The sequence below is a fragment of the Aulonocara sp. 'chitande type north' Nkhata Bay genome, linkage group LG5, assembly GCF_057382095.1.
Source record: "Aulonocara sp. 'chitande type north' Nkhata Bay isolate Kocher_YH1m ecotype deep benthic linkage group LG5, A_spYH_male_GT1.1, whole genome shotgun sequence".
Classification (NCBI taxonomy): Eukaryota; Metazoa; Chordata; class Actinopteri; order Cichliformes; family Cichlidae; genus Aulonocara; species Aulonocara sp. 'chitande type north' Nkhata Bay.
The window spans coordinates 29,172,971-29,186,092 of record NC_141348.1 but is presented as its reverse complement, the minus strand read 5'-3'; the positions used below and the strand labels follow the sequence as shown (position 1 = coordinate 29,186,092).

General features: G+C 38.1%; 1 protein-coding gene across 3 annotated transcripts in view; it reads left to right on the top strand.

The window, feature by feature from the left end:
* Positions 1-13,122, top strand: part of LOC147330903 (guanine nucleotide-binding protein G(i) subunit alpha-2) — a 49,792-nt gene that overhangs the window by 21,802 nt on the left and 14,868 nt on the right. For all 3 annotated transcript variants that reach the window (XM_086292819.1, XM_086292818.1, XM_086292821.1), the window contains 2 exons: positions 8,762-8,804; positions 12,368-12,509. In XM_086292819.1, the coding sequence (XP_086148945.1) occupies positions 8,762-8,804; positions 12,368-12,509 (185 nt within the window). The remainder of the gene's footprint in view (positions 1-8,761; positions 8,805-12,367; positions 12,510-13,122) is intronic.

Below are 13,122 nucleotides of genomic sequence, written 5' to 3'. Positions count from 1 at the left end.
TTTTACGTTCTTAATAATGTTTGCTGGATAGAAACGGGTTCACCTCTGCTCAGAATCCCCACACCATACACTTATAAGGTCCTGTGCCAGCCCTTCCAAAGGGACTCTGCGAGTTCTTATCTCCTCCCTGTTGTACGCAGCTATTCTGAGCCAATTTATAATGCAGCTTACCTCAGCCTCAGAATTTTAATTAAAAGATGTGACTCAAATAAAGACCATAAGACGTCAGTTGTGTATTATGATTTTTTTGGTCAGTTTTTTCATATGTTTTAACACCTACGTATGTCAAAAACAACTCCCCTCTCGTTTCTGCATTAGTCTAAGTGCTTCACCAGGCACAATGTAGCCATCCTCTGATAGACATTGAGTCACACCAGTGATTTCTTTTTGCCCGAAGACAAGCAGCATCACTCTGAGCTTCCCACTTTCCCTGACAGATCCAACACTCATTTTCACAAGTCTAAGCAGCAGATAGAAGTCAACAGTAACTGCATGTCAGAGATGGTGCTTTTTATATTTTGAACAGTTTTAGTAATTATAAAGTAAAAAAAAAACCAACTATATAAAACTGTAACTTTATTGAGTAAAAGTTACAGTGTAATAGTAAATAAAAAACAGTGCTGGTTTTTAGTTTTATTTCCCCAACAACTAAAAGCTACTTTCATCTGAAATGTGGGCCTCAGCTTTATAGACAGTGCCTTCAAAAATGTCAGAAACAAACATTTTAAAAAATGTGACATTTAGAGAATAACTGCTCTTCCTCATGGCAAAAATCTTTAGTTGGCCTGTTTGACTAAGAGTCCAAAAGCAAATGGTTTACAGTCATACTAAACAGCAGTAAATTTTTGGCATTCATGCTGTATAAATAATGATAAAAATTGTAGCAATTAATTTGCCGTCAGCTGCCTTATCTTTTAATCAAGCAGTGCTGTAAACACCCTCGAGAAAATGCCAGATGTAGATTGGTATCGTAAAAGCTTTTTGACTGATGACTGACCTTTTCTGCTGTGACATTATGTGTGGATGTTTGTGTGTTTGCCCGGTTCAGAATATCTCATCACACCATGAATGGACACTTTGTGTCATCAGCAGTGGGTGACTGAGGCAACTGCCAAGTTTTTTATAAATGTAAGTGGGTCTGTGAGGGTACTGGATGTGTTGAGAAAAATGGCTGTATTTTTTGTAGCCTGGCTACTTATGATCCTCATGCTACAAATCACGTTGTTACCATTGCTGCATGTTCTGGTACTCACTGAAAAACAACTCTGGAACAGCTATGAATAGTTGAGGTTAAAGAAGCAGAAAGTACGGGGGGCGGGCGATTTTCTTCTAATTGGCAGAAAGTGATTCTGAGCCTATTTGACTGAATGGGCTTTCGCACCTGCTGGCACAAAGCATAGATGGATCTTTGTAATGCTGGTTCACCCTCATTGCTGCACTAGCCCTGAAGCAGTGGATACAAGTCTTTATTTAGAACAGGGATGCCAAATACTCAGTATACATTGTGGACCACATACAGCCAGCTTTCATCTTTAGTGGGTTTAGGTTTATATAGTGCCAAATCACAACTGAGATGTAACCATATGAAAACGTTATAAAGAAAAGCTAATAATGTAATAATAAAAAGATCTGTCAGCATGACACTTTGGGTTCTAGTCATAAGTAATAAATGTGCAAAATTGGAGAAAAGGTTCAGGTAGCTCCCTGACCAGACTCTTGTAATTATAAAACTAAAGATTTTGGTTAATTCACAACAACGTTTTTTTCTTTTTTTTTCCCAATTTTATGCCCTCCTTCACATTTTCCAAAGTCATGCTGTGGGCTGGATTGAAGTTGGATAGAGATTTAGAATATTCTTTAGATTTGTCAGTAGCAACAGAATTGACTGCTTTTAGTACCACTATTTGATGTACTCTGCAGGGGCTTGTGTAACTGTTTTAGCTCCATGTGGGAAAGTTGCTGAAATCAATTGTGCAATCAGACATTTTATTGACATATAAAACTGTGTTAATATCCTTCTCAATGGCAATTGATTCATGTAAAGTTGTCAGGCGCAGTGGCCCGTGGACATGGGATGGACTCAAGTGGAGATTCAAAACCGGAGGCCAGGGGTGAGGTGTAACGAAAAGAGATTTTATTTTACAATGCTCAGAGGCTAACAGAAAGTGCAGACTAGAATCAATGAACTTAAACTAGATGTCTGAGGCGAGAGAAAAATACTGTGATGATAACTAGATGGCAGGGATAACTGGGTGCAGGTACTGGGCAGGGGAAACTGTGGCGGGCCAGGGCACTGAAACAGAGGACAGAGCAGTCAGGGGAATCCCACAGAGGGTTGCGAGTGAATCTAAGGATAGTACACTGAGCTGTCTTACAAGCTTGCAGGTGGGGGTTGCGTGGAGGGGGGAGGCAGGAGAGGTCCAGGCGGGTGCTGCATGCAATGCAGGGAGGCAGGCAGGAGAGAATGGCAGCTCCAAAACGGAGAGGGATTACCAGAGGTGGGACCAAGTCATTGTTTTGCAAGTCTCAAGTAAGTCTCAAGTCTTTATCCTCAAGTCTCAAGTCAAGTCTCAAGTAATGTCAGGCAAGTCAGAGTCGAGTCTCAAGTCACTGGTGTAAAAGTCCGAGTCAAGTCACAAGTCTGAAACTTTGAATTTCAAGTCCTTTCGAGTCTTTAAAAAAAAAATGAAAAAAGCATGTTGCAGTTATGCTAAATGTAAATATTAGACCATGTAATTTTAAAATCTGTGTTTTTCTCAACACATGACAAAATAGTGAACGTAGAAAATATACACAAATTGTGAAATTGCACCTCTTTAAAATGCAGCTCAATTAAACCTAGCTCCAAGAATAATTTTCACAGTTCTGAGATAAGCTGCATGTTATTCTTGGATGCGGTTGTAGGACCGGCTTTAAAATCGCATGACAAAAATATCATACACATTAAAAAAAACTGCATCACCAACGTAGCCTGGAAAACATTTGCTAGTTAGATGAAGTCAGCTATCTCATCGTAGCATATTTATATGCATATTTATAATCATACGGTTCTTGGAGTGAGTGCATACACTCATGAAGTTTAGTAACTTCAGGTCACTGCAACAAGCCCAGGTACAGTTTACCGACGGATGGGTACAGGACCTTGAAATGCACCGTGTAGAACGAAAGACCATCGTACGTATCATAAGTTTACCAGTCTCACAAATCGTCTTCATAAATACACATTCGTTAACCGTTTATTAATAGGACCTTTGAGCTCAACGGTAATTAATTAGCAGTGGAAATAATTTCTGGTACGAGTTACAGAAATGTAGCAGTGACAATAATACTGTATGCTGTAATCGTACTGGGCAATTAGTGATACAAAAAACCTGTTTTAAACTGTGAATAAAAGTATATGTTTTTGTCAATGTACCATAATAACAGAAGCGAAACGCAATATTGTGTCAGGACAATTCACTATTTATGCACAATAAATAAAGGAGCATAGCGCGACAATTTCTGTTCAGCGCCAGACTTGCTTGTAACCTATATCACCAATTATGTTATGAAAATGACGTATTAACTACAACAGCAGACTGACCTTTGTGGAAATGCTTGGAGCAGACTAACCTGTGAGCTGGAGTGTTCTGGGACGTTATATTTGATCTTTGAATGGCTGCAATCCAGGCCATCCGTCGCGTCTTTGTTACTTCGGAAACATGGCTCGAACAATTTCTCTTCAACGACGTAATCCGATAACAACCGATCTCTTTACCCGTCGGCTTCCCGTGGCTGTCATGCGACCGGCTATTGCAGTTAATAATACAACGGCTTCTTGACATTTTTGTGTTTCTTTTTATCGCTGTGTGACTGATTTCAATTGAAAGCCTGCGTGTGCTAGTACCTCTTGCCACGAGTTCCCAGAATTCTTTGCGGTTTATCCCTGAATGACGTCACATTTTCAATCTCTATATAATATGCATGTTAAATTTTATATTTGGGGTGAAATATCAAGTCTTTTCAAGTAAACCGGTTCAAGTCCAATTCAAGTCCCAAGTCATTGGTGTAAAAGTCCAAGTCAAGTCACAAGTCTTAGAACATTTTTTCAAGTCAAGTCTAAAGTCATAAAATTAATGACTCGAGTCTGACTCGAGTCCAAGTCATGTGACTCGAGTCCACACCTCTGGGGATTACCGGCGGCAGCAAACTGGTATCCAGGAGAGCTTGGTAGGTGGGTTTCAGAGGCTGACGAGAAAAACAGAGATACGGTCAATACACACGATTAGTCACCAAGGAACGGACGTGAGGCCGAGAACTGACTAAAGTTGGCAGATAATCTGGTGAAGACCAGTTGAGTGCGCCTGTCATAAATACTGCTGGTACGATTGCCATCAGGTGAGGAACAACAAAGACTCCACCCAGTGGGGAGGAGCTGATGCTGTGGAAAACCACCCAGACCACGACAAAAGTAACTCTTTTTACCCTTGCAAACACTGTTTTGAGTGCCAGTGATGTAAGTTTGGACACACCTTCTCATTTCAATGTTTTTTTTTTTCTGTATTTTCATGACTATTTACATTGTAGACTCACTGAAGGGATTAAAACTATGAATGAACACATATGGAGTTAGTCTGAAGTATCTCAGAGTCTGAAATATCTCAAAACATGTTTTACATTTTAGATTCTTCAAACTATCCACCCTTTGATCACTGCTTGCACACTCTTGGCATTCCCTCGATGAGCTTCATGACCCATATGGAAAAGAAATAGTAAAAACTTATATGTGATTACTCATGAAAGTGGCCACTTTCTCATTACTTTCATATATTGTTTTAGTAAGTATCCAAAACATACAAGTTTCATTATATAAGTTTTCAAGGGATCTTATATCTGTTTTCACTCTTATATGCATTTCATACAAGTTTCACACCAGACAGATACAAACTTTATAAGATTTATATATATCTTTTCCATATGGGGAGGTTTGTCACCTGAAATGGTTTTTCAACAGTCTTGAAGGAGTTCCCAGAGAATATGAATTCTAACAGTTGTCAAATAGGGCAGTCAGCTGTGTACCAACCTGACTTCTGCACAACACATCTGATGGTCCCAACCCCATTAAGAAGACAAGAAATTCCACAAATGAACCCTTGCTTGTTTGCAGTGCTGTCAGCAAAGCAAAGAGTGGCTACTTTGAGGAATCTAAAATATTAACATATTTAGAGTTACACATTTTTTCTATAATTCCACATATCTTGCTTCATATATTTGATGTCTTCAGTATGTATCTGCAATGTAGAGAGTGGTATATATAAAGAAAAACCATTAAATGAAAAGGTGTGTCCAAAGTTTTCACTGGTAGTGTACATTTACTTAAAAAACAGTTATCAATAAAAAAGTGTCTGTTCCCACCTTAAATGGTTAGTCTACTTTTGCTGTTTTGTGTAGACGCAACGCATGCTAATTAAAAATAATAATTTGAGCTTTTGAAATAAGCATTGTGTAACACTTTTTTTTCACTCCTTAATAAGATTTATGCTACTACCTTATATCTGCGGAGGAAATACAACACTCCATGATCTTAGCAAGGTGCTATCCCTGCAAGAGAGATAAATGAACATATTTAATAATAAAATACTCTACTCAGGAAATATTTAATTAGAACACTTTTGAACCTTTACCAAGATTCAAATATCACACCTTTAATGTGTGCTTTTGAAATCTGTACTTGAAATCTGTATTTGGTATCTGCCTGAAAAATCTTCTGCTGGCTACAGTGCATTTTTATATTTTTCATTATAAAACAAGGAAACACAAATCATTCAGACTGCTTTTCTTTCTAATGGTTCACAATCAATTCCACACTGAAGATGGATTAAAAATATTTGTGTTTGTCTTGCACTGTCTATTCCCTTAGGTTGCAGGAATAGTGATATTTTCCTGTAAATACAACATCAGTTCAAAAGTTTTCCCCTGAAGCAGAATAAGAGCAGTCCCCGGTTTTCCTGTAATACCGTGTGCCTGAAGAATTGGGAGGCTCTTTTCTTTTTCTCTGCTGCTCACAAGCGTCCACCTCCCTTTAGGTCTGAAATATTAATGGATGAGTTTTATTCTGGAATCAGAAAGGTGCCCTTCATACACATGTGTGTCCACAGAGAGGTGGATATCACACTTTCTACCACCTACCTTATATTTTTAACCAGGACATTTTTTTATATAAGCACTTGTAAATCAGAGGCTGTATTTATGTTATTTGTTCATGCTTGTGCATCTGAAAGGAAGCTTTAATGTTCCAGATATAAGTAGATGGCAGTTCAAAAGAGGAGATTTGACAAGGCCCTTGCAATAAAACAATGTGTTCTTAAGAGATATGGTGTTGAAAAAAAGAAGCAGCTCCTTACACAGTTTTGTCTTGATTAGAGGTTTCTACAACAAGAAGCGGGCATTAGTAATTCAAAAGAGAAAACTGAGAAGATCATTTTTCATGTTTTAAAAAAAACACACATTCTTTTGTCTGCTGGGTTGTTGCATAAAATATATATATATATATATATATATATTTTATAAATACACAAATCACCTAGAGATCCATCCAGCTCTCTGACAGCTTGCAGCACAGCAAATGTAACCTAAGACTTGGCTTTTTACACTTCTCCCTTTGCGTTCCCTTCTTTTTCTCAGAAAAGTACTTGATGTGTGCGAAAACGATGTGTGTTGACAGCGTGAACGGGCAACACTGCTTGTCCCAGTTGGTCCGTCAGCCCAAGGCTAAGCTAATGTCTGTTGGCAGGGCTGGGTCAGGTGGCGTGAAGGGACAGTTTATGGTGGCGCAGAAGTGGCAAGAGCTCGTGTCTCCTCATTTCAACATGATAACAATTGTCCGGAAACATTGTATTCATTCATTGTGTTACTCACTGTATTCAGAACTTATGGAAGTAGGTTTACAGGCTATGAAACAAAAGGCAGTAAAGCGCTGACTTGTGAACTGTGTGCGTGATGATTTTGCTTGTGTAAGGAACATACAGTTTTTGCTTGGCTGACTCAGAATTAAGTTTTAAATTCTTAATGGATCTTTAGTTCTTTACTTTTGATCCAGAGGAATAGGAATTTTACTGTCCCGATGGTGTAGCGTTTCTTGCTTTTACAGCAGCGTAACCAAGATGGTGGTTTCAGCACTAAATCCAATGTGTGCCCTGTACTGTGCTCTGCAATGCATTGAATTCTCTTCACTATTTCAAAATCTATTGTTTACTTTTATGCTTGACTAGCTTGTTGTTTTCCTCTTGCTTTTATTAACTTTTCCTGAGGAATTTTGAAATTGCTGTCAGTTGACATTAACTGAAATACTGGAATAGGATCAAACTACAAACAAGCGAACGGAGTGAACATTGCTCCATATCGTCACTCATAATAATAATAAAGTAACATGAGAGTTTCCAGTCCAAACCAAAGGGTTTCTAATATAATTTGGCATAAAAGACCATGAAATTCTAATGTTTCATTTGTGCACACAGTTTTCTCTACTCAAGCATGTTGGTGTCACGTAGGCCCTTCCACATCTGTGTGGGCAAATAGAAACTCTAATATAAATGTGACACATTTTATAAATCTCGTGCATCAAAGAACTGGGCTTCTTTAGAACTGGGCTTCTTTATTTCTAAAAACAAAAGGTATGGAGTCCCAGATATTTAACCTCTAGTGGAGGTTGTTCCCTTTGAAGTGGACATTGATCTACTATTGACTTGGTCATCCCTAGGAAAAAACTTTCTAAACACAAGCTAAACAACATATACACTATGTGCACTTCAGTGAGGAGAGGTCAGACCTGTACATAGGAGAAACTGAACAATCATTCCACAAATGCATGACAGAACATAGAGTTACACCTCAACAGGACAACACTCACCTGTACACTCATTCACCTGAAGGACAAAGGTCACTCTTTGGACAGTGAAGACAGATGGTCGCTGTGAACAAACATCATTGAACAGAGGTGGTGGCTTACCACACCATTTGTCAGCCACCTACAATGCAGTCTTTAGGTCCTTAGATCCCGGACACACACACCTTGCCTCAGGTTAGATTGGGGTAGGTCACATGATGGGGCAAAGTCTCACAGTGGTTTCACCCTTTACCCCTGCTGATGGTAATGACCATTGACTTTTTTCACATCTTGGCTTATGTGATGATGCACATTATCAATAGTGGGTCAACGACCACCTCCAAAGGATACTTGGGAGTGTCCACTTTGTTTCTATAACTCAAGAAGCTTCTTGGATGAGCGGTGAAATGTTTTCATAAACTTAAGGAAGTCCAGTTGCCTTCTTTTTCAAGCTCCTAAGACTACCATGAACTGGATGACTAAGAGCCAACACAAACTTCTGCTGTGTAGTTTGTCTAATTAGCCAACTAGCTAAATATGACATCCCTGATAAAATGTTGTGTGCCGCAAAGCCACCTTTAAATGATCTTTTTCTCATCATAATAAGTGGCTTATTGTTGTGAACTATTTAATAGTCAAAAGCCACTTCTTCTGGAGTGAAAAATAAACACTGAAATGAATATGGGAAGTATTCATGCATATCTGTACATCGTGTTCTCACAAACGGAAACATAAATAAACCAGGCAACCCAGAGGATGAATGTGATGTTAGCAGTAGGTCATCACTGTGTGTTGCTCTTATTTTCAAAGCAGGAACAGCCACAACTAAAGTTTAAGTTTATTCTTGTTATGTGCGCAGAGATCCTTTGTAACTCTTTCATGTTAATGTTCCAACAGGTGCTGGGGAGTCTGGAAAGAGCACCATTGTAAAGCAGATGAAGTAAGTTGCAAAAGGAATGTTTATTCCACCTTTTTTAAATTATGTGTAACACAAAAGCTTTTTCACATCACTGGAATTTGGTTGGTAATCACAAAACCATTAAAAGCTACAAACTAATATTAGCTCTAATGCTATATGCCCATTACTCATTTTTTCTATGATCTGTTGGTCAAATAGTTGTTTCCTTGTTTAACAAAAGCAACCAAAGTAGGTCTTATGTCTGTGTGTGGAAGTAAATGTTGCCCTTTAAGATAGTCCATTTAGATTTTTACCCCTCAGCTGTGAAAGGATGTACATATGTATAATGTGGTATATTGCCATCACCATGCCAACAGGTGGGGGACAAGTTTGTGAACGTGATGACTCGAGAACGGAGTGACATTTAAATTGATACCATAGGTGTATCTACTCAAGGTCTCAGAAGAGTTCGAATCTCATAGACCTCGACCTCAAGCATAGAAGTCCGAGGTCAATTGATCTGAAAAGCTTGTGAATATGATAGTTTGAGAATAAGGTGACGTGGGATTTTTAAATTCATACGATAGGTGCCTCTACTAGGAGGCTGAGGGGTACCATTGGCCACTGCCAGTATTTGTAAATGTCTTTTAAAAACCTCACAAATTAAGAATTTTTTTTATAATCACAATAAACTTTAATTATATTGTGTCACTGAGCCTAATAACCACAGTCATATTATAAGTGGTCACACGATGCCGGTTAACACCCCAGGAAGTCAACCCAGATTTTCTGACTTTAGCAATGAGTGTGTTTACATAAGAGGGGGCAGTGCTGACACCAGATGACCCATTTCCAAAAATGGACAGGTCTAGAGCTGCATATTTAAAGAAGAACAAGAGATAATCCTAAATAAATATAATAAATTTAAAATATAATACAAGCTAAAAGCAACACATTTGTTTTAGCTAGAGACTGCAAGAAAATCTGGCAGTTTGAATGTGTAAACTGATATTGCTATCACTGCTTAATTCTTCAGTTACAAAAGTGTGCAGAAGAATACATATAATCGATTTCTGACAGTCTGTTTAATTCTAAGACGCTCATAAAATCCAAGACATTTAGAGAGGTAAGTTATTGGCTTTATTAAAATGTCAGTGCATGAGGATGCCATGTTCTAAGGTTAATAGGCACAACTTTATCCATCATGTTGATATAATATTTCCAACTTACAGTGGGGTGTGCTGCATAGGTTGTTGTAATGGTATGCCTCAATAAGTATTGACTGACTGCCGTAAGGGGAAACCCTGTTAACTTCCGGTCACAGTTCACTGTTCTTATTTTATGTGTTTCGGTCAGAGAACTTGAGCAGTTTACAGTTAAATCGTTTCAGTTTTAGATACAATACAGTGGAGTTATTTCAAGTTGGTTCCCAGGTGATGTTGTGGTCACAGGTGTTTAGAATTTTTTTGTACATGTGAGAACGTATAGGGTTATTGGAAAGTACTTAACACATAGACTTGGCTTCTGAGACCAATAGGAGTCTATGGGAAAATGTCCCTCCATCTTGACCTCTGCAAACACTTTCCTGATAGGTTTCTGGGCTCAGTCTCTCAGTCTTGGGTCATACTGAATAAAAAAGCCTTTTGTAAATCTTGGGAGTCCTGTGTTTCAGAATGGAGGTCCAGTGCGCAAGTAATTTTAAAGCTAGACCCCTCCATGTCATATAGCTATTTTGAAATCAAAATGACGATGGTAAAAACACTCATTTTGAGGCTTCAAAACGAGACTTCATAAACCAGGGGATGATGTCAGGGTAGCTAGGGCCATCTTTTATGCTGTCTATAAAACAAAGGCTTTTCATTTCTTTCTTTTCTTTCTTTCTTTTTGTAAAGCTTGTGCACCAATCAGGATACACAATGACACAGATACTCACACACTAATGGATAAACACAGAGGACACTAAATGCCTTAATTATTCACATTCCTCTGGGCTAACCAGGCATTGAATCCATTTTTTATGAGTTTGGACCAAGAACAGTCTGTTGCTTTTGAAGCTAATTTATAAACTTGTACAGAGGTATCGATTTATCAGCATGAAGACAGAAGCAATCATGACTCTGACCTTTTATTTAATGTCATACATGACATTATTTAATGTCATGTATGATGACATTGTGCGGTGTAAACATGTCTTACAGTAAGAAAAGTTAGCTAATTCAACGTTCTTAGAACAGCTCAAAAAGAAGGCAGCTGTTTTCTAAATTATTACTGTTCATTAACATTAACATCGGTAGGCTGTTAAAAGCAGGGGGCAGACCCACTTTAGAATTACTGTGGGGCTGTCTCACTTCGCTCTCTCTGCACTTTGTTCTGCAGCCTGATGAAATCTGGGTGATTGCACCTCATGATGGGCTGCACACTTGTGCATGCACAAACACTTAGTTCCGTCGCAGTCAGGGTAATAATACTGCAAGAGGTAAAGTTAGGATACTGCATCAGCTGAATGCTGCAGTGTTGAGGCAGTCCCACTGTGTGTTAACCCCGTTTGCTACACATCATCCTACACAGCATGCTGACATGATAAATGTTACACTGAGTATTCAGTATGATTTTTTATAGACTAGATAGCAACACAGACAAAACAAAATCAGCTTTTAGCTTCAAAAATATTTTGAGTTTAAACACAGCCAAAACTCTTAATGTAATCATTAATGTGTAACAATGATTGTAAAGAAAATGATTTAAACTATACAGTACAAAGACATTAATGATGTTAATCATTAACTAGCCAGTAACAGAATTTGAGCTAGTCTGATTTTCTGTGTGAAAGAAGCTGTTTAGTTTAGCAGTTTGACTTAAATCTGAGCCTGGCAGCTTAACTATGTAACTGCATTTGGGAATATGTCTTCTTAAAAATAATTCAGTAATAATCAACATGTATGTTTCTTTAAGAGAATTTCAGACAACTTTACATTGATTTATTAAAAGAAATAAGGTCAAACAGGTGACAAATAGGTAATAAAGGCAGTAGGTAATAAATAGGTTATAAATAGGTCAGATTCTGTGCTATTCCTTACTCTGTGTTGCCACCCACATCCATCCATGTCATCTGTACCACTGAGCTCCAGCATGACTTTTTGGGATACCTGCTGACAGTAAGAATTCACAAGTTGCTTCATTTTATATACTTTAAGCTGTTTTTTGCTTTATTTTTATAGCAAGGATGCTGGAGAACACTCCAAATGAGCTTGTAGTGCACATAGTGAAGCATAAGAAGTAGTTTTTGAAGACTTCATTAAAACAATAATTGATTCCCCCTCATGTACATCGAACCAAGTGTTGCTAATCTGTCATCCTGTTCTTATCGGCCATGAACTAATTCCATCCTGATGTGTGTCTGCTGTTAAATGAATTTCACATTCTGTGCAAAAAGCAAAAATGTGTCATTATTTACACTTGAAGTGCACCAGAAGAGTTTTTTAATTGACAGGGTAAACAGTAGAAATGATTTCAGCAAGCATAATTGCATCACACATTTGAGAATACTGTGGGCAATGTTTTAATGTGCACTTAAATAAAACTTGAATGTCTCTTGATATTCTCAGGATCATCCATGAAGATGGCTACTCAGAAGATGAGTGTAAGCAGTACAGAGCAGTGGTTTATAGTAATACCATCCAATCTATAATGGCCATTGTTAAAGCCATGGCCAGTCTGAAGATAGACTACAGCAATCCCACCAGAGTGGTAAGATGCACAAACACTCCCAAACACAATGTATTTTCTAAAGCATGGCGTTTGTGTACAAAATAATCACTCTAAATGCTTTTTTACTTGATCTTTACAAAATGCTTTATCTGTTGGTAAGCATGGGATGTGTAAGAGCAATAAAGACTCAGGAGCAAGATCCAGACCAAAGGCTAAAAACCATTGTTATGTGAGAATGCTGAATTTAATTTGGCCTTACTAACCATTGACTTACCAGGGTGTCGCTTGGGGCTAAACAAAACAAAGCCTGCTTTATCAACAGCATCTTGCAACTGTGTATCTGGCACAGTACTTAAGAGTTACATTGTGCTTTCCCAGAATTGAAATCACAAGTTTTCCATTGTTTCCAGTCACTGTGTCCTATTTACTTGGTCCTTTTTCTCAATATAAAGAGGCTAAATAACCCAGTTGCTTACATACATACATATACACGTATGTGTCATTACTAAGACATGTATAACACGGTAAAATAGGATTATTTAAAGGCTACTATGACTCTTTCTTACATGTTTCCTCTTCTTGGCAGTTCTTTTTCAGTCAATACCACTGTCGGGCTGTGCCAGTGTTTTAAACAAACATGGTATCATGTGAT